General features: G+C 56.7%; 3 protein-coding genes across 8 annotated transcripts in view; 2 read left to right on the top strand and 1 right to left on the bottom strand.

Annotated features, from left to right (window-relative positions):
- MED12 (mediator complex subunit 12) overlaps positions 1-1,019 on the bottom strand; it is a 33,356-nt gene extending 32,337 nt beyond the window's left edge. For 2 of the 3 annotated variants that reach the window (XM_071758251.1, XM_071758253.1), the window contains exons 1-2: positions 711-957; positions 234-338 (exon numbers count right to left, since the gene is read on the bottom strand). In XM_071758251.1, coding sequence (XP_071614352.1) covers positions 234-338; positions 711-809 — 204 coding nt within the window. In that variant the 5' untranslated portion in view covers positions 810-957. Of the gene's footprint in view, positions 1-233; positions 339-710 lie in introns of all 3 variants that reach the window. The other variant, XM_071758254.1, reaches the window with a different exon arrangement.
- A 708-nt stretch (positions 1,020-1,727) lies between these two features.
- Positions 1,728-5,858, top strand: IL2RG (interleukin 2 receptor subunit gamma). Its single transcript, XM_071757766.1, has 8 exons — positions 1,728-1,904; positions 3,641-3,731; positions 3,950-4,134; positions 4,294-4,436; positions 4,546-4,708; positions 5,173-5,281; positions 5,353-5,437; positions 5,535-5,858. The coding sequence occupies exons 1-8, from the start codon at positions 1,823-1,825 to the stop codon at positions 5,718-5,720; spliced, it is 1,044 nt and encodes a 347-aa protein (XP_071613867.1). The 5' UTR covers positions 1,728-1,822; the 3' UTR covers positions 5,721-5,858.
- A 3,648-nt stretch (positions 5,859-9,506) lies between these two features.
- LOC139802427 (sestrin-3-like) lies at positions 9,507-17,157 on the top strand. Of its 4 annotated transcripts, none has more exons than XM_071757595.1 (9): positions 9,513-9,910; positions 12,533-12,736; positions 12,950-13,132; positions 13,243-13,479; positions 13,563-13,674; positions 13,934-14,037; positions 14,482-14,672; positions 15,001-15,145; positions 15,718-17,157. In XM_071757595.1, exons 1-9 carry the CDS (start codon positions 9,845-9,847, stop codon positions 15,805-15,807), a joined length of 1,332 nt encoding a protein of 443 aa, XP_071613696.1. In that variant the 5' UTR covers positions 9,513-9,844; the 3' UTR covers positions 15,808-17,157. The 4 variants fall into 4 exon arrangements, with proteins under 4 accessions (XP_071613698.1, XP_071613697.1, XP_071613696.1 ...); XM_071757594.1 differs by having other exon boundaries at positions 9,517-9,910; positions 13,934-14,052; XM_071757597.1 differs by lacking the exon at positions 15,001-15,145 and having other exon boundaries at positions 9,507-9,910; positions 13,934-14,052.
- Positions 17,158-20,562: the final 3,405 nt, after the last annotated feature.

Below are 20,562 nucleotides of genomic sequence, written 5' to 3' on the forward strand. Positions count from 1 at the left end.
CCCTAAGATGTGTGGAGCAAGACAAGAACCTGCTCTCTCATAGGCAGTTCCAAAATAATTCCAAAATAAGATTCTATAGGAACAGTGGGTTAGGTCTCACAACACCCACCCTAAAAGGAAGGATCTCCTGGTTTTGAAAAATGGAACTAATGAGACTCACGACTGTCCAGGCCCCAACGGCATTGACCATACAGGCACCTGCAAAATCCCCACACCTCCCCGGTGTCTCTCACCTTTGCCGGGTTGAAATTGACATTTTTGGCACTGCCGTGCTCGTCCCCAGAGACTGCCGGCTGGTTATTGAAGCCTTGCTTGACGTTCAGAGCAGTCAGCTCATCCTGCAGAGGAAGGACCATCAGCCGGGGCCAGCAAGGCCCATCTACGCCAAACACCCGCAGCCTATGTCCCAGCTACAGCGGCGGAGACGGGGCCACAGCCAGCATGGAGACGGGGAAAGGCAAGGGCCCGGCGGCTTCCAGCCGGCCACTTCCAGGCCCTCCCTGCCAGGCAGCGCCCCAGGAGAGTGCCGGGACACAGGACAAGCCAGGGACATGGCGGAAAGGGCCCCTCATGCCCAAGCAGCACGGGGATGAAGGGCTCCCTGCCTCCACCTCGGGGCCTCCCAGCGCACTCCCAGGACCTCCTCACGGTCAACCCCGGAACAGCGGCCCCGCGCCCCGGGTCCCCTCCCATGTCCGGGGACCCCTCACCTCCTTCTGCTTGGGGTCCTGCGGGTAGACGTCGGGCGGGCCAAGGCGCGGGCGCTTGAGCGGGCGGTGCTCGTAGCTGAGGACGCCGAAGGCCGCCATCCCAGCCCGGCCGGGGAGCAGAGGCAGCCAGGCCACAACAAGGAACGCCGCGACGGCCGCGCTTGCGCCCTGAGCCCGGACCTCCCAAACGCCGCCGAAGAGGCCTGAGCGACGGTGCCACTGTAACGGGCGCCGCCGAGGAGAGCCGGAGTCTCCCGAAGTGGGACCGAAGAAGGACGAAGAGTCCCGAGCGGCGCTGTGGAAGCCCCGAACCTGCGCCGAGCAGAAAGGATCGGAGATGAACAGCGCGGCCCGAGGGAGGCGCTGAACCAACAGCGCGGCGAGCTCAGGTCACGTGACCTCCTGCCGCCCAGCCCCGCGGCCGCCCCTCAGTCCGCACAGCGAAACACGAGGCCGTGCGGGTGCTCTCGGCAGGCTCAGTGGCACCGTCACCCACACCGCACCCCGGTCACTGCCCCCATGGCTGGTACCATCACTAACGCCATTACTAGCCCCGTGGCCGTCTCCCGTAGCTGCCCCCAACTCCCTACAGCTGCCCCCATGAGCCCTGTAAACATCTCATATATCCCCCATCTCATATATTCCCCATCTCATATATCCCCCATCTCATATATTCCCCATCTCATATATCCCCCTTTTAACTTATCCGGTGACTCCCGGTTCTGCTCAGTTCTCGGGGACCAAGCCCAGGACACCCACGAGGGTGGGGATTCCCACACCAGCCTTGCTCCTGGGGAGGCAGCCCTGTGGGAGTGAGCCCAGTGGCATGGCCGCACGAGCCATCAGGATGAACCCAGTGGGGCAGAGGGGTGGGAGGGGGTGTGTGTGTGAGGGAGGGATGAGGCGTGGGGCCTGGGCAGGAAGGGTGGTGGGGCCCTGATGGGATGAACCATGGTCTCCACTGCAGTGGCCTGGGGTGGGGCCCTTGTCAGCGAGCAGTGCTGCAGGGCAGGAAGCAAGCAGTGCTGTAGAGCAGGAAGTGGCGCAGGTGCAGAAGGCATCCGCAGCGTTGGCTGGAGGCCCTTCGCACGCACCCCACAGCTCACCCCACCATGGCTGTGCCCGGTGACTTTTTCGCACTCGTCCTTCTCTGCGGGCTAGGGCTCTGCCTTGCTGCTGCTCAAAGACCCTCAGGTAAGGGAGCACATGGGACCCAGGAGGGGCAGGAAGCCACAGAGCTCAGAAGTGGTGGCGCTGAGGGATGTCACTCCCTCCTAATGGCGGGTGAAGTGGACAGGACGTGGGGGAGCGTGGGGCAGTGAGCCACTGGGGTGTACACCAGAGACCCCATGAGCCCCCAGTGTGCCCCAGGACCCCCAGCACCTACATGGCCCCTTGCTGTGGGGCTGCCAGGAGAGCAGGCTGTGCCAGAGAGCCCTGTTGAGTGTCCGTGCACCTGCCTCAGCACTGCAGTGTCACTGGCCCCGTGGCTCCCAGCTTCATGGCTTTATTGGCCCCCATGGCAGTTCCCAGCCCCTCGGCTCTACCAGCCCTGGAGCTGCCAACCCTGCAGACAATGCTGGCAGAAGGGATCCCGGCCATGGGGGTACCCCATAGTAGGTTGGAGTGGGGTGAGGTGGCAGGATGTGATACGCAGATCCCATTGACCTCATGCATCAGCCTGGCAGGGGAGCAGCTTGGCTGATCTGCACCAGCCGCCCTTTTGTCCCTGTGGTGTAAGCTGTGCTTTGTGCAGGCAGGGAGTGGGGGATGGGGGCCAATGTCTTCTCTTTCCACCCAGTACCCTGGCCCCAGCTGTCATTTTCTGGGAAAAAATCTACTTCTTGGCTGACTGTCTGTAAAATACCAGCTTTCTGTGGAAACACAGACCATTTGTATCCATGGACTTCCTAGGCTGCCAGGAAGGTGCCCTCCACCTCCATGTGCAGAAACAGTCAGAGCGCAGTGCCTGTTTGCTCTTTCACATTGCTTTACAACCCAATAAATCCCAGTTCTGGCTTTGTCCTGTCTCCACAGTGCTTGTTGATGGGTTTGGGTCTTGGAAGGGACCAGGTGTCCCATTGCCTGATTTTCAAGGGGAAAAATCCCATTTTCCGTGAGCCTTAAGGACAGCTTTTAGCCATCTTAGCAGATGGTTTGGCATTCACAAAGGCTCTATGCCTTGCTCCATTGAGATATTTGACAGCAAGTGGCACCAGTGGTTGCTAGAGCGGACTGTGGTGCAATGGCTAGTGTGGGGACCAGCACCACACTGGTGGCCCTGCAGCCCCTGCAGGATGTGGCCTCCAGCTGCGTAGGCAGGACTAGGCAATATTTCCTGCAGAGCCTGAGCTGCTGGCACAGCCCCCAGCCCTGTGGTAGCATAGCCCAGCATAACCCAAATCACCCAGGCACAGGGACACCTGCAAATACCCAGAAGGGTAACATTAATTTAGCCAGGATGGAGACATCAGGCACAAATCCTGTAAAAGCCCCGGTTTTCTGGTGGGGTAAGCTAAATGGGTTGGCAGGGTGGGTTTTATGTCCTGTTCCATAGTGTTAGGGGCTGCAAACAGAGGCCACAGGGTGAGAGAACCAGATGAAGGGTGAAAAAACACATCTGGAGCAAGAGGAGCCCATGGCAGAGATGTGGGTAGGATAGCTGCTTGGCCAGCAGTCCTTTGCAGGAAAATGTGGGGCTGCCAACTGCTGACAGCAGGTGTGAATGGGGTAGTGGGGGGCTGGCATTGCAGGCAGACAGGCTGCATTGTGGCTTCCCTAGGAAGAGGTGGGTTTGTTTGGCTCACATGAAGGGAGGCTGATGGTGATACACAGGGATCCCTGGCATGTGCCATGTCTCCCTGCTGTGTGCCTGTGCCCTGGTGCAGCCACTCACCACCATCATGCCAAGCAGTGTCTGTTCCTTGCAGGAGTGGAGTGTGTTGTCTTCAATGAGGAGTACATGACCTGCATGTGGGGAAGCAGAGAGACACTCACAGCCAACTACTCCCTCTACTACTGGTAGGTGCCTCTGCCCCACAGCCACCCCTTCAACAAGGTATTTGGTGGTAGGTACCCATACAGAGCACTCCTGCCAGCATCGCTGGTCCCAGGATCAGCCTGCTTCTGTTCCCTGAGCCCAAGGAGGCTCCAGGGCACACAGGATGGGATGCACCAGGGAGAGGGAGGCCAGGGTGTGGGGGGTTCTTGGAGAGCCACAGTAACCTGCTGTGGTACAGGTACAAGAACAGGTCTCCTGTGGTGGAGTGCATGCACTATCTGCAGGACCAAGGCATCAATGTTGGCTGCCACTTCAACCAGAGTGAGATCATCCAGTTTCAGCCTTTCCATGTCCTCATCAATGCCACTCTTGGCAGTAAGACCTTGGAGATCCCCAGTGAGCGCATGGATCTGCAGGACCTAGGTATGGAGTAGTAAGGGAGCACCCACTCTCCTCTGTGGGACTGCTGTGGGGCAGGAGTGGGGCTGTGGGTCTCTAGGGCTGCCCCATCATGTCCTGGCTGGCAGTGTGACCACCAGGGCATAGGGACAGCACTCACTGGGCATCTCCTGTGCCCTGCAGTGAAACCAGAGGCACCTGTCAACTTGACTATCCATAACGTTAGCAACAACCAGCTGCAGCTGACCTGGGCCTCCCCATACCCCAAAGCTCAGTGCCTGGAGCATGCTGTCAAGTACAAGAGCAACAAGGACACCAGTTGGACGGTACAAACCCCCCCTGAATGCAGCAGCCCTGTGGCTGAGTTGAGATGAGCCACGCACCAGCCTCCACATCAGTGTTGGCCTTCATTGTATGGTTCATGTCTCTCTGCAGGAGCAGCAGGTGAAAGGAGATGTCTTCTCCTTCCCCAGCGTGGACTATGAGAAGTACTACACCTTCTATGTGCGCAGCAAAATCAACAACTACTGTGGCAACACCCGGCTGTGGAGTGAATGGAGTGTACCAGTGGTCTGGGGCAGCAACTCCACCAGCAAGGGTAGGTTCTGGGGGCTGTAGTAGAACAGAACTGGCTGGGACATAGTGGGGCTCAGCAGCCAAGGGATGGCCAAACAAGTAGAAAACTGGCCTAAGGCAGAAGCTGTAGGTGTGATATCCATCTGGGCATCTGAGGCACAGGCAATGGCATTGCCCCCTGTGTCCTTTGGGCTTCTGGAAGCCAACCATCCGCCATCAGTGGTACCTGCTGACTTTTGCCAGGGGTTTCTTAGCCCTGGAGGGCTGCTCTAGAGAGGCCAGTCCAGCACAGTGTCACCAACCAGTTGTGATGACAGTGAGGCAGGGACTGAGGATGGGCCACTTTTCCATCCTCCAGTACCATCCGAGCCCTGCCACAGATAATGCCCAGGTCTCAGGGCCAACCACAAAGGGCCACTTGCATGACCACTCCTGTGAAGTGGCAGTGTGTCAGCTGGGGATCCGTGTCACCCAGGCTCTTTCCAGGTGCTGCAGAGGAACAGCTGCACTGGTTCTGGATTCAGACTGTCTTGATCCCTGTTGCCTCCTGCCTGCTCTTACTCATCCTTGTCATCCTGCTGGTGCGCATGGAAAGGTGAGCATGAGGCACCGGTGGGATGCAGCAGTGTGAGGGCTCTTCCCCTCTGACATGTCTCTCCCATGCAGGGTGTGGGTCATCCTCATGCCCCGAATCCCCAACCCCAGCAAGAACTTTGATGACCTCTTCATCACCCACAACGGCAACTTCCAGGTAAGGTGGCTGTGGGCAGCCCTGTCAGGGGCTTGCCTCCTGTAAGCTGGAGCCTGGCTGGGTGGTGACACTTCTCACTCTGCTCTGTTCCTTGGAGGAATGGGCTGGAGTCCCCAAAGACCTTGTGGAGAGCCTGAAGCCCAACTACACTGAGAGCATCTGCTATGTGAGTGAGCTGCCTCCTAAGGACAGCTGTGAGACCCTCCAGGAAAGCAGCAACCACTCACCATCAGTGATGCCCCATAAGCACAGCCCCTACAAGAACATCTACATGGGAGTGTAATGCAATCCTGCACCCCTGCTCTCCACATGCTCCACACCTCTGCTGCCCAAACCCTCACTGCCCTGCAGGCCTCACTCATCTCTCACACCCTGCCTCCACCAAAAGCCTGGGTCCCCCAGCCCAGTTCCCTGGCCACACTTAGCCAGCAGTGTGCTGGCTGCACTGGGCAGTGCACAGGATGCAGCACATAGCACCCTGTATGCACTGTTAGACAGGGTGCTCTGTGTGATACATCAGGGGCATAGGGTTCTGCTTCAGATGCACTGCATGGTGCGCCAGCATCTGCTGTCTTTGGAGAGTCCAGGGTGACATCCCACCACAAGCTCTGCTGTATGCAGGATCCTTTGCACGGCTTCCATGACAGAGCAGATCTGTGGGAGGACTGACACACTCCCACACTGCACTCCTATGGACCCCTGTACTGGGTGTATTGGAGGTGCAGGGGGCTGGCCAAGCCCCCGTCCTTGCTCCCAGGTGCCCGCAAGCACATCCAGGGACGTGTTCTGGCAAGGGGGCATCCCAGGGGCTCAACCCTCGCTGATGCCCAGCTGCAGCCTAGCAGGCAGGAGCCACCAGGAGCCACCAGGAGCCTCCAGGACCCACGGGGACACCGGAGCTGAGGAGTGCTAAGGGCCAGAGAGGCCAAGCCAACGTGTAACCCTGGCCCTGGGATGCTGCCCACAGGATACGAGCAAGCCCCGCTGTCCCACTGGGGCATCGCCACCCCAGGGCCCACACCCCTGTTCTCCCCCTGCAATAAAGCTCTGCTGTGCCGCTGGCTGGGCTGACTTCGTATCTCAAAGTGTGGGGGAAGCGAGGACTGAACCGCGTACCCCTCCCACCTCTGATAACACGAACGCTGCAGGGTGGGGTCCACTTCCCCCCTTCCCAGGCCCGGGTTCAGGGCGGGCACGTGTTCAGCGTTATTGAGCACAGGACGGTTGAGTCCCCTCCTGGCAATCCCACGGGTGCCTCCTTCCCAGACACTGGGGTCACGCCGTGACTTCACCGGGCTTATCTTCTGGGCTCCGCAGCTGCTGCCTTCAGCCACCACTGCTCTCCCTGCAGATGACCAAAGCTTTCTGGCCAGCACCAACCGTGCCGTGCTGCGGCTGCTCTCAGCACGGTTGGGTGCCTGACACCGCTGAGCCCGGGGCTGCAGCTGCCCTCCCCTGCCTGGCAGCCGAACCAGCACTTTGTGCCATCTCCACTGAGATGCTGCACAGGCCGCCCATGGAGTTGATGCAGCAGTGAGGTGGAAGGTGTACCCCACTCACCACACCAGCAGCCCACAAACCCACCCCAGCTTTACCAGGCATCATTGACTTGTTTGACAAGCTGGGCACCCCTAAGCTGCTCACAGGTGACAATACCAAGTGAGAGGGCCAGCAAGTTCCTCCAGGTACAAGGCACCTACTGTGTGTGCAGGGTGTTCCAGAGCTCCTGGTAGGTGTCCAGGCAAACAGAGCCACCCAGTCCTTGGTTTCCTCGCAGTGCGCATGGTGGTGGGGTGCAGCAGGCACCACAGGGAAAGAGGAGAAAGGAGCATACTGGTCCTTCACACCCTTCCTGGAGCAGCCCAGCCCATTGCTGACAGGTGAGCAGCAGGTCAGAGATGGGGTGCAGTCAGGTAGGTAGGCATAGGCATTGGGGCTGCTGCATAAGCACGAGCCCCATCTCTTGCAGCAGAGGCTTGCACGGGAGGTAAACCAGCACACCAGAGATGCTGGAGGAGAGGGACGCCTAGCACGAAAACACTGCCCTCCAGTGCACATGGCCAAGGACTGCCAGTGCAGCCATAGACATCACCAAGGCTGCTTCTTGCCCGAAGACAGTGAGACACTTTCAGACCCAAGCTAGCCCTGCCCAGGGGATCTTCAGGACCTTCCCACCCCCATGACCTTGAGGGCCCACAGTTCATGGCGGAAGCTGCCCTGTCCTCATGTATACTGGCCCCCATGCCCTGTCTTCCCTTTGTTCCCCACTCCCCCAGCCCTATGCTGTGCTGCCTGGTCCCTGTGCCTGCTGTTCCCACACCCATCACCCTTGTGCACCACTCCTTATGCTTGCTGTCATGTCCAGCTGTCTGGTCCCCATGCCTGCTGTCCCCACATGGCATCAGCTTTATGGTTCACTTCCCTGTACCCATTCCCTATCCCTCTTAGGCCCCACTGCCTTGTTCACCGCCACCCTCAAGCTCTATTCCCATGCCCCACACTCTTGTACCTCATTGCCCTCACCCCTGTGCACCCCTCTGCTGTAGCCCTTTGCTTCCACACAGGGGAAGGTGTCGGGGTGAGTCCCAGGCAGAGTGAGGACAGAGGGAACCTGGTGCAAGGCAGGTTCACCTGCCAGGGCATAGCCAGGCCCAGGCTAGCAGGACAGGCAGCATGGAGGCTTTGTCACAGTTTAGCCCCAGCTGGTACCAACCAGGCCTCTGCTGGCTCACCCCCCAACCCCACCATGGCACAGGGAGTAGAAAATTCACCTTAAGGTTTGTTAATCGAGACAAGGATAGGAAGGTTTGCATTCCCTAATAACGGTAACAAGCAAAAACCAGACAGGTTCAACTTGAGAAGGAAAAAAAAACTAATTTAATCTACAAGGAGAAAGAGAAGACGTGGCCAGATCTTAATGCTTTCTCCCCCCAGCCCTCCCATCTTCCCAGGCCCAGATTGCTTCACTCCTGCCTCCCCCTCAACAGAACAGGGGAATGAGGAGTCGGGTTTAGGGTCAGTTCACCACACGGTGTTTCTCCACTTTTCCTCCTCAAGGGAAGGACTCCTCACGTTCTTCCCCTGATCCAAAGCGCGGTCCCACTCATGGGACAGAGTCCTTCACGAACCCTTCCTCCTTTCACCAGAAGCAGTCTCTCAGGAATGGACAGCTCCAGAGTGGGCTGCCCACACAGTCACCTTCTGCTTCAGGAGAACAGTCATCTTCTCTGCCATGGGGTCCTCCACGGCTGTTGATCCATGTCTGCCTCTTTCTGCAACCCGGCACAAGCTGCTTTTTCACTTCGTCCCACCCGTGCACCCCTTCAGGGGCGACAAATCCGCATTTACCCCACCGTGGTCCTTCAGGGACTGCTCCCCCGTGTTCCTCCATCAGCTGCAGGGGCACAGCTGCCATCTCATCACAGGATGCGGGGAAATCTCTGCTTTACTGACCTTGATGTATTTTCTCCAGCATTTATCTCTCACTTTACCTTCTACTCCGCTCTGCGGGTCCTTTTCTTATATTTCTGCAGCTTCATTTTCCTTTTCTTTAACATATTACTCACAGAGGTGCACTCACCTTCCCGTATCTACTCAGTCCTGGGCAGAGGCGGGGCAGGGATTTGAACCGGGAGAGCTTCCAGCAGCTTCTCACGGGAGCAACCCCTGTGCCCGCCCCATCCCCCTAACACAAGTTAGGCTCAAAAAGCCCGGGACAGTCCTTACCACGCGCTCTCCGGGGCTGCACAGCCGGGACTACCGTGAGGCAGCCGAGGGAGCGGATAAAGACAGGAACAAGGAGAGAAAGGCGAAAGGGAAGGAGGAGAAGAGGGGGAGGGAGAGCGCCCTGAGAGAGAGAGAGAGAGACAGACAAACAGACAGACACAGACAGAAACGGACAGAGAGAGAGAGAGAGAGAGACAGACAAACAGACAGACACAGACAGAAACGGACAGAGAGAGAGAGAGACAGACAGACAGAGACAGACAGAGACGGACGGACGGACAGAGAGAGAGAGAGAAAAAGAGAAAGAGAGAGTGACAGAGACGGACAGACGGACAGACAGACGGACAGACCGATGGCACTCCAGAGGCGGATCAGATCCGGCCCCGCCCCCTCCCCGAGGTGGGCGGAGCCTCCGCTCCTGACAGACGGGTAACTTTCCACCCCTGTCCACGTGGTGCACTGAGCTCTGGTCCCTCGCGGCCGATTGGGGGCGCGGAGCCAGATGCCCCGCCCCCTAAGCGGTGATTGGCAGATACGGGGCGGCGGACACACCCCCCTTAGCTCGGGCTGCAGCTGTGCCCGGCTCAGCGCTGCCGGCAGCCGAGACGGGGCAGGAGGTGGCGGAGGGGGCTGGCGCCGGTCGTCAGTACCGGACACGGCACGGAGCGGCGAGGGCTCACCATGATCGTGTGTCCCCAGAGCGCAGAGCGCCCCCGAGGAAGTCGGTGTCAGCGGCTGCCGGGGCAGGTAGGACCCGCCCCGCAGCTACCAGAGTCTGTACCGGAGCACTGGGCTTGTCCCTGCTCGCCGCCACCGGCACTACTACGGCACCAGTAGGCTTGGGCATGCCCGTCGGCGGTGCGCGGTGCCGGCGGAGTCGTGCTCTCTTGCTGCGGTGGCCGATGTCCCGTTACCGGTGCAGCGGCACTGTCGCCTTTGTGAGGGATGCGGGAGGCGCCGTGCCTCCATCACTGCCAATCAAACTTGTTTTTCTCTCTCCGCCTGCACTGCCCGTGCAGCACACCGGGGGCGCTGCCGCTGCCGCCCGCACAATGGGACCTGGGTTACCGGCTGCCGGCACCTGGCCCGGGACCGCAGTGGAGACCCCGTCGCGGGCACTGGGACTTCTGTCCCCACTACAACTGGGGCGGGGCCAGAGGTGTCAGCCACGGCCATGTCACCGGCGAGCATCCTCGGTGGAGCCCCGGTACTAAAGGAACCGCGGTCTCGCCTCACGGGGGGATTGGAGCCCTGGGGATACGCAAGGCTCACATAGCGGAGTCTTGCCCGGTCAGGAGGGGAAGGCGGGGTCCCGCGGGGTCCCGCGGCCCTGCCACGGCTCCCTGCCCTGCCCGGGCTAGTTCCTGCTCGGACGGCACAGGACCCGCAGAGCTCCTACATCCCGTCTGCTTTGCGTGCAAACTGCTGACCGGGCAGCGCCTGCCCGGACAGGCAGGGGTGAAGCTGGTCGTAGGTATAGGGTGGAGGTACCTGTTGCGGTTTAGGGGGCTTGGTCACATTGAAGCACCCCTGGGGAAGAAGGTAATGTTTCCACTGTCTAGGACTGTGAGTGGGTGCAGGGGACAAGGATAATGGCCGGGGAGGGTGAGGAACGTGGCGCAGAGGCTGAGAGGGCGTGGCTGTGGTGGTGCTGTGCCGGCAGGAGACCCTGGGCTGAGCTGGTGTTGGGAGCTGGCAGGAGAGCCCAGCTGGGGGCAAGGGCTTAAGTGGGGGACTGCCCTGCACGTTCCTTCATCCTCCCCTTCCAACACGTCTGCCTGGTCCCTTGCTCCATCATCACCTCGACAAGCAGAGCAAGAAGAGCTGGCAGCCCTGGAAGCTGAGCTGTGGGCTGGTCACACAGCTCCTTGCTGGGGACCACCATTCCTGGGGGGCAGGAGCAGGCCTCCCAGAGTCCTCCACCTCTGCTGACTGCAAGAAGACCACTGGCTGTAGCTCCATGGGTATCCTCAGGGCAGTTCATTTCCCCAAGCAGAGGAACTTTGTGGGGGACTGTTGCAAGTCGGTTCTGGTTTCCATCAGCTTCTCTGGTCCCCACCAGTGCTGTCCTGACCTCTTGGGTCACTTCCTGGTGGCACACTGCTGTTGCAGAAATTAAGGTCTGATTAAGGCTCTCTGATTACCAAGATAGCTGCTGGCAAGTCAAGGTGCATGGGGCGTTGGGGTTCATGGTCAGGGCTCTGAGGCCTGCATGTGTCTTCTGGGTGGCAGCCTGGGGTCATGGTGGAGCAGGGACTGCCTTGTCCTGGTCACCAGCCTTTGGGTGACCGCACTGGAGAGATGGGTGGGAGGAAGGAAGATGACCATGCTGTCCACAGGGACAGTTCCTCCCTCAGGCGATGGTGGCTCAAGTCCAGGAGGGGAGGTTCACCCTCTGCAACCAAGGGTGCTCTCTGGGCTTCTGTGTATGAGTGGGAGCTGTGATTTTGTGTGACAAGAGTTACTGCCTGCTGTGCCTTGATGTGAGTGAGCTGCAGGTGTGGGCCTTGCTCTTCAGTGGGAGGTGTGACAATGGGGCTGTTGGGGCACAGCAGCTGCCTGGGTGTGTTTTACACATCCCCACCCTCTGCTCCCACCACTCTCCCAGGAGGGACTGTGGCAGGGTGGCTCAGTGCTGTGCTTGGCTGTGGAGGGTGCTGCTGGGTATGTATGGACCCTCCTTGCTGAGCTGGACATCTATTTTCACTGGTGGGTGCATCTGGTGCCCGCTGTGCCATGCATCTGTATGCTGTGGGACCTGCTCCCATGCTGTCTTCTTGGGCAGCACATGGGGAGACCTCTGAGGCCCTCTGTGTGCTACCAATTGCATGGTGGATGCCAGGACATTGCTTGCCCCTTAGCTTGCTTGGGACAAGAGCATGGGAGTAGTTTAGCTGGCTCCACAGCTCTCCCCTCTGTCCCAGTGCTGAGCAGGAGGGCTCAGTGCTCCTGGTGCAGTGGCCCAGTGGTAACGTTGATGGGCTGCTCCATCCTGGGAGGTCTTTTCATCTGTTGTGTTTCTCCTGCTTTGGTCTTGCATTTGCCTCTAAGGCTGCAAGGAAACATCACTCCCAGTTTGCCCCGTGCTTCCACTCCCCAGGCAGTGCCCTTCTCTTGGACAGAGACCACTGTGTGTTCCCTGCAGCCTTTCCTCCCACTAGTAGTAACTCCTCTGAGCAGTATTCTGCCCAGCTTCCTGACCCAAGCCTGAGCCCTCTGTGGTGGCTTCTGACATGTTGGTGTCCCTCTGTGAGCACCAAGATGGGAGAGGGGATCCCAACCCCTCTTAGAGCCTGGGTTTGCCTGGGGTGGGGCAGCTGTAGCAGGGTCTGCTCTGAGGGAGAGCTAAGCAGACCGTGTTCCCTGCAGGTAGTGAAGATGTCTGGTAGTGACCCTGAGCGCCCCCAGTTCCTCTTCGTGAAGGTGCTGGCGAGCTGGGGGCGGCTGGAGGCAGTGACCCAGCAAATGGGCTACCACCCACAGTACCTTGACAGCTTCCTCAAGATGCAGCACTACCTGATGCACATGGATGGCCCACTGCCCTTTGACTGCCGGCACTACATTGCGATCATGGTGAGCTCTGCTGGGAGTTGCCAGAGAGGATGGGGGAGGCTTTGCTTAGGCCCTTGAGACTTCCTGCTCTTCCTCTATCAGAAAGCCTGTGCTGCAGACTTCTCTGCAGAGGCCAAAATCGTGATGTCCTGGAGGTGGGGCAAGAGGTAGGTAGAGGGTCCAGGATGATGCCTGTCTTGCTGGTGCAGGGATGCTAATGTGCTGCTCTTGCAGGCAGCAGCCCGGCACCAGTGCCGGTACCTGGTAAACCTGCACGTGCTGCAGTTCCTGCGGGCAGGGGGTGATCCCCAGTGGCTGCGTGGCCTCGACTTCATTCCCCCCAAACTCCGTAACCTCAATGAGATCAACAAGATCCTGGCACACCGGCCATGGCTTATCACCAAGGAGCATATTGAGGTATTTTGGGGGGGCTACCAGCCAGGGACCGGGACAGTAGCACCCTCAGAGGGTGCTAGCACCCTGCCCACCTGTGTGTGTTGTATTTCTGTTCTGTCTATGTCCTGCAGAAACTACTGAAAATTAGCGAGTGGAGTTGGTCACTGGCGGAGCTGGTGCATGCTGTCGTCCTCCTGGCGCATTGCCACGCGCTCGCCAGCTTTGTCTTTGGCTGTGGCTGTGAGCAGGATGAGGGGATGAGGGCCCGAGGCTTGCTGAAGCCCTTGTCACCCGGGAACCAGTGCTTTTGTGAAGCCACTGCTGGCACCTGCTGCAGCCAGGAGCTGTTGCGCATCAACCGCAAGCGGGTGAGCCCCTGAGGGTGGGAGCACAGGGGTACGGGGGTGTGTCTGGGACCTCTGCCCTCACCCCTGAGCCTCTGTTTGCACAGTCTCTGGATTCCTGCATGGAGCTGGATTCCGTCCGGGAGCACATGCAGCAGATCCACGTGGAGACTGAGGGCAGGGAGGAGATGAGGCTGTTGCAGCAGGACCGAGAGGAAGGTAAGGGGCAGGGAGTGGAGGTGGGTGTGCAGTATAGGGGCTTGCATGTCTTATGTGTTGCTCCCCAATGTATACGTATATTTTCCATTATGTATAGTTCAGACAGGGCCTCCTGGGATGGTGGTAGGGGGAGGGGGAAGAAGGCAGTAGTGCTTCCCCAAATGGTGCAGCAAGGCCCAGATTTTGATGCCTGCTGTAGCTGGAAACAGGACAGCTGAACATTGCTCTCACCCACCTGGGGGGCTCTCCCCTCTTGCAGATACCAATGGGGAAGTCACTGGTGCCACCAACCTAGCATGCTACATGCAGGATCCTGACTTTGGATACCAGGACTTTGCTCGGCGTGACGAGGATCAGACGCAGGTATTCAGAGCCCAGGTGAGGTTCCTGCTCTTTCTGCAGGCAGCAGCCTGGGCTGCCACGTCTTCTCTCATCTCCTGTCTGCTTCTGGTGGGGAGCAGATGGTTATAGGGGTGCCTGTGCAGCCCAGATCTGGTGCAGATGCTTTTGCAAAATGCCTGAGTGGGGAAGCTCAACTCTGAGAGGAGGCCTGGCTGGCCCACTTGGTGTCAGGAGAGGGAGGTGCCCTGTACCCAGTGGCTGCCAATTTCTTCACATTGCCCTTATAGAAACAAGGGTCAAAATCATTCAAAAGCTGCATGAGGGATGATGTGGTTTGTGGCAGAGCTTCCCCCAGAACAAACCTATTTAATAATGCTGCATCCTGAGGTCTCCAGCCCTTTTTTTCTGAGAACATGCCCGAGGCTCCTTTTTGCAGTTGCAAAAGCCTCTTGCTGTGCTCAACAGGATTACTCCTGGGAAGACCATGGCTTCTCGCTGGTCAACCGCCTCTACTCTGACATCGGGCATCTCCTGGATGAGAAGTTTCGGATGGTGGATGGTCTGCAAAGCAGCGCCATGGCCAAGCGGCAGGGCTGCGAACCCTCTGTCTTCAAGCGGGGCATCTGGAACTACATCCACTGCATGTTTGGCATTAGGTAGGGAAACCAACTTCAACTGCGTGGCCTGGGGGAGAAAGCTGAGCTGACCCAGGTGGGAGGAGGGTAGAGTACTCAGGCTGTCTTGCAGATGGGCTTGGAAAAGAGAGGGAAGTGAATTGCTGGCCTGGATGCTGGGCCAGGCAAGGAAGAGCTGTTCAGATTCTCTGGCCAGGGCAGGACACTTGGGGGATGGGGCTTCAGCGCCTGGTGGCTGCTGCCTTGTGTCCCCTTGCCCCATGGCTGTGCCGTGCCACAGGCAGACCACGGGTGAGGTGCTCTGTAGTGACACAGGGCTGTCTGTGACTTGCCCCTGTGCTCTCCGTAGGTACGATGACTACAATTATGCAGAAGTGAATCACCTCCTGGAGCGAATGCTCAAAGTTTACATTAAAACTGTAACCTGCTACCCAGAGAAGACAAACCCAGAAATGTTTGACAGGTTCTGGAAGCAGTTCAAGCACAGTGAAAAGGTGGGACATCTAGCAGCTCCTGGCTCTGACTGGCTGCAGTGGAGCTGGGAGTGGGCAGAGGCTGCAGGCTGGACAACTTCAGGGGTCATACAGGAAACCTTTGAACCACCAAACTAGTCTGAGGCTGGGAATGGGAGGGGGCAATGGAAAGTGGCAGTTTGCAAGGAATTGGGTTTAGCATGGTGCGTGGCTGCCCACAGTGTGATCAGCATAGGGGACACTGTGTTGGTGCAGGGATCTCCAAGCCCTTTACCTCATGGGTGAGTGTCACCAGGCAAGCCCTCCATTCAGGTGTAACTTGCAGGAGTGGCTGCTGTGGGTGGCAGGGACTGTGCCTGTGCCAGACCTGCACACTGGTGCTAAGTGTGTCAGGAATCTCTAGCACTGCAGCTCTGGGAGGCAGCCACAGCCTCCAGGGCTGGGAGGAGGGGGAAAGGGCAGCAGCCTGTGCTGGAAAAGTTGGTTGCATTTAGTCCCATGGCAAAAGACTGACTAACCCAGGTGGGTACTTGCTTGCAATGCTGCCTGTGGCACACTGCAGCTACCTGAACCTCCTTTGCTTCTCTCCTTAGGTCCATGTGAACCTGCTTATCCTGGAAGCCCGGATGCAGGCAGAGCTGCTGTATGCATTGCAGGCCATAACCCAGTACATGATCTCCTAGACAATGGGGAGCTGCACTGTGGCAGGGCTGTGACATCCTCTTTCCCTGGACTCATGTGTGCCACTAGGACAGACGTCAAGGGGTTACTCACTTTACTTGTCTTATTCCTTTTTTTTTCCCCCCTTGTGGAGCCTGGTGAGTGGCCATGTTACGTGCAATTACCGAACTGTGAGGCAAGTCCATGCTGCTGAGATGTTGGTGTGATGCTGGAGACTAGAACATGTCCAAGGTGGACTGCCAAAGACATGGGGGGAGAGGGACACAGGAGAGGACTGTGGCTGGTTTAGAGGCATGCTCCCCTGCAAATAGAAGGTCTTTGCCCAGGTGCTGTGGGAGCCTCAGCTGACACAAGGAGGGCAGGGGAAAGCTGGCTTCCTTCCCTGTGCCACAGTGGCTGCCCGGCTTACAAGCAGCCCTTCAAAGCCTGGCCTCATTGGGGTGATGCATCTCGCTTTGGAACAGTGCAGGCAGCTCATAGGTGTGTTGCAATATCCTGAGTTGCATAGTAATGTAGAGTAGAATGCTAGCTCCGAGCAAGGGCCATTTATTTCCCAGCCTGGGATGGAAAGGGAAAGCACTTATTGCCTACGCCTCCTCCTGTGTGTCAAACCCTTCAGGGATAGACAAGCGATGACCCAGGTGAACTCCAAACTGTGAAGCTCTTGATGGCAGGGTGCCCTAGTGCTCTGCCTTCTCTTACAGCAGGGTTAAAAGGTCTCTGATAGTTTTTAGGCTTTGAAGGTTTCTGCAGGGGACTTTAGCAGTCCTTGGGGGCTTGCCCCAAAGCCCTTCCTCTGCTTTCAACCAGCAGGGGGGCAGAAGGAATGAGGGAAGCTTCCTGAGGTAACATGGATTTTATCTTCTCATCACCATGAAAGGGCTGAGGTCCTGTGCTCAGTCACTTGCTATTTAGCAGCATGGTGGAGGAGCCTGCTGTCAGCAAAGGTGGGCTATTGAAAGCTTTTCCTTGAACCTAGGCTGGGGGACTCCCTGGACTTGTCCCCATTCAAAGAGAGGCAGTCCATGCACCAGCCTTGCCCTTCTGCCCAGTCAGCAGGAGCATGCACCACTGCTGCCCCTGTCCCAGGGCTGTTCCCTACCTGTGCTGCAGCCCCCACATGGAGAGGTATGAAGGATCCAGTGCAGGCTCGAGAGAGCAGCCATGAAAAGGGAATGAGGCCACCCCATCTTAATTGGGAGCCTGAAGCCAGGGCAGCTGTTGAGTCAGCCCAGCACATGCTGCTTCAGTCAACCTGTTTACTGCGTAAATGTATGGGGAAGAAAACCTTGTGTACGGAAGCTACAGAAAAAATCCTATTTTTGCTATAAATATATTACATTTGACATGGATGCATGCTTTATTTCTGATAGGGAAATAAAATATGTTGGGAAGGGGGTCCAAACTTACATGGCTGCTTTGAATACAGGACAGCAGTTCCTGGCTGATCACATCCCCAGAATGGCTCCAGGAAACCCAACAATGCCAGCTGCAGAGGGGTTCTGGCCCAGAGCCAGCAGCTGGTCACTGAAGCTGGACCCATCCTGCTCAGCTGTGTCCTGTCCTCTTTCCATGCTCAGAACATTGCATGTTCAATAGGAAAAGAGGGGAAGTTTTCAAGGGGCTTTGATGCTCTGGCAAGAAGGAGGTATCATAGGAAGAAGCTGGCTTCTCCCCTGCCAGGTACTTGGCCATGAGTGGGTGGGGTGTGGGGGCTGCTTTGGCAGATGAGGAAGAAGCATTTTACTTACACTCAAAAGCAGGTACTCGGTGAGAGAGGCCAGAAACCAGGACCAGCTCTTTCCCCAGTGTTCTTGCAGGTATGCCCTCCCTGCTCCTCCTGCAGAGGAGCCTGTGCTGGGGGTTGGCCAGCTTGTACTGAGCCAAACTGGTGCCTAGACAATAAAATGCCAGGACAGTTCATGCTGGACAGTACTGTTTGAGTCAGTACTGCTGCCTAGACAGTGACACCAGTGCCAGGATGACTGCTGCTGGGACAGCTGCCACCAGACTTTGTTTGACACTACTGGGACAGGCACTACTGTACCATCTTTTAGCCTGAGGGTTAGGGACACAGGTTGGCATAGCTGTATCTTCTGCTCACCATCAGACATAGCATCCCAATTAACCCTAGCAGTCCAACAGTCAGCATCCCTGTGGATGCTGCAAAATTACTATCATATCCCAAGGAGGTCTTGTAGCAGATCAGTCATGTACGGGGGGATTGTGTCACTTGAGAAACCTGTTATGGTCTTTGTTCACCAGACACTTGTGAGCAGTTCTACATCCACACCCTTACAGCTTACAGTAATTACAGCTTGGTTTTTGAAATCCATGAGCAGGTCCTTCACCTTTATCCAGCCCCCCCCTGCTCCTCCCTTGTGCCTGTCCAGGCTGTGAAGCTGTTCTACTCAACAAGGCCCAGGCTTTGAGGTTTTCTGGGAAGGGCAGTGTATGCACTGCACCATTCAAGGCAAGCCTATGACTCTAAGCCACATGGTAGGTCACAAATCTTGGAGCGTCAACACTTGGGGCCCTGCCCTGGTGCCCCCAGCCTCCTTTATCTGCTTGGACTACGATATTCCTCTCTATTGCTCTGTGGCTGGGAGGAGAGCTGCCAGGGTACCATTCCTCTGCAGAAACCCTCTGGGGTGTTCAGCACACCCACACAGAGCTAGACCATTGGGATCTTACCTGAAATTACTGAGGGGAAGATGCAGACAACATGTTTGAAGTTGTCACTGAGCTTCTTGAAACGGCCTGCAGAAGAAAAGTGTGCTGGCAGGTGCAGCCAAGACTCTTTTTTTAAAAGCTGAGCTGTCCCCAAGGTGTGTGGTGGGAGGACTGCTGGATCCCAGCCTGAAGAGAACAGCAAGCCGTGCTGCAGCAGTGGTTACAGCTGCTACAACCTACCCATTGAAAGCCAGGCCTGTGGCTGCTGGTCTTACCACAGAAGTGGAGGGGGAAAAATAGCGTATGGTAGTTGGGGATAGACTGTCCTGCCAGAACATGCACTCCACAAACGCCCCATTTCCCAGCCTCCCCTTCCCAAGCATCAGCTACTACACCACAAAAGCCACATGAAGTAGGGCTTCCCCTCAGTGCTTTCACATGCAGTCCCATCACTGGTGGGACAGGAGAAGTGTTCATCAGCCAGCAAGCATCCAGGACAAAGCAATTCTCCAACCAGAAACTAAGCAGCACAAAAACTGGTGAAGTTTTTGCACTGGCTTCAGGTACAGCTGCTCTGCAAGCAACTAGTCCATAGGCCAAAACGCATACGGTGATAACTCAGGAGAGATATGTTGTCTCCAAAACTGTAAGAAAGGCTGATGTCCTGCAAAAAGGTGCAGTGAACCCTCATAGTTGTTAAGACAGAGCACAGCAGGACTCTTGGTGACTGCTGCAGATGCTGTCATACACATCAAAACCAACCTTGAACCAGGGCATTCAGGTCCCAGCCGGTCATCTATTCTGCCCTTGGTTTTCCTTGGCAATGCTTAGGTTGGCATAAAAAGTGTTAGTGGCTACTGAGAGGGAATGCATGATCCCTGGTTCTATGTCAAGTTTTGAATGCATCCAATCTGATTCAATCAACAACTGCAAAATCTATTCTGGGCATTTTGTTTCTCTAACAGCACCTACTGTCACATGCTCACAAGAAGCCCTAAGAAGTGTTCAAGGCATAGATGAGGGAAAGACAGTTCCCCTAAGGATCTCCTTCTAATCTTCCACTTCTGGAAATTGGTTTAAATCTTGAAACAGGAGCCTTAAGGTTCCTTCCAGAGTTATTTGAACCAACCATTTTAACACTACAATTTTTCACATGTATTAATTATCAGACTAATACTGAATATCCAGGGATTTGAATGCAAGTTTGCTGGCCGTACAATGTACAATCTCATGAGACTTTCTCCTCAGTAGTTTGGAAAATATCCCTAGCTTGCTCTCCATGTGTCTCACCAGGCCAGTAGAATCAGTGCTAATGACCTTATCTGTCTCCACTCTAAAGCAGCATGACTGGGGCTCTGAAACAGTCTCTTCTGCAAGACCTTTCCTGAGCTGTGGTGTACAGAGGACTCTCAGACCAGAGAGGGGGACATTCTCTATCCTCATCTCAGCTGCATTCTTCCACTCTGACATTCACGTGCCCTTTGATAGGCATCTCCAAGCCATTATCTTCTAATACCAGAAAACACTCAACTGTACTAACCTTACTTTTTCTGATGGATGATTTGAGGTACATGCAAGCAAAGATAATCACTCACATGCTCCTATGTCCTAATAGTCAGTATCTCTTGGGGATGGGGTGCTGAAAGAAGAGAGCAGCAGCATATCCAGCTCTGTTCCTAGAGGTAACTGGTAGAGTTGAGCTGCTGACACTCAAAGATTTATGAATGTAACAATACAAAATGGAGTACTCTTCTGCACTCGGGTCTAGAAGGACAAGGAATGAAGGGGCTAGGACGACTCTAGACTAGTCCTGCAAAAGTTAAAGCTCCCTAGAGTCAGTTTTAGGGCTTGACAACCACGTGGGTCCCCACACGCTGCCAGCAAGGTGTAACAGGGTGCCCTACACACTGCAGAGCACACAGGAGCCTTTTGTGGGCTGTCACACTGCAGCCCCACCACCTCTGGCCAGCTGAGGGGCACTTCACCAAGGGGTTGCCCTAAGAGGTGAGAGGGCAGAGAAAAGAAGGAAAAAAAAAAATGGTCCTCACTGGGGAAACAGAACAAACCGCATGAGACACAGAGCA

This window comes from Heliangelus exortis, chromosome 14 (assembly GCF_036169615.1).
Source record: "Heliangelus exortis chromosome 14, bHelExo1.hap1, whole genome shotgun sequence".
Taxonomy (NCBI): Eukaryota; Metazoa; Chordata; class Aves; order Apodiformes; family Trochilidae; genus Heliangelus; species Heliangelus exortis.

What these genes read in the sequence shown, in the direction of transcription:
- IL2RG (XM_071757766.1), top strand. Translation starts at nt 1,823, where the DNA reads ATGGCTGTGCCCGGTGACTTTTTCGCACTCGTCCTTCTCTGCGGGCTA. An exon ending in CATGGATCTGCAGGACCTAG is followed by an intron (nt 4,135 to 4,293) that starts GTATGGAGTAGT and finishes TGTGCCCTGCAG; the next exon opens with TGAAACCAGAGGCACCTGTC. An exon ending in CTGCTGGTGCGCATGGAAAG is followed by an intron (nt 5,282 to 5,352) that starts GTGAGCATGAGG and finishes TCTCCCATGCAG; the next exon opens with GGTGTGGGTCATCCTCATGC.
- LOC139802427 (XM_071757594.1), top strand. Translation starts at nt 9,845, where the DNA reads ATGATCGTGTGTCCCCAGAGCGCAGAGCGCCCCCGAGGAAGTCGGTGT. An exon ending in GGCACTACATTGCGATCATG is followed by an intron (nt 12,737 to 12,949) that starts GTGAGCTCTGCT and finishes CTGCTCTTGCAG; the next exon opens with GCAGCAGCCCGGCACCAGTG. An exon ending in CACTGCATGTTTGGCATTAG is followed by an intron (nt 14,673 to 15,000) that starts GTAGGGAAACCA and finishes TGCTCTCCGTAG; the next exon opens with GTACGATGACTACAATTATG.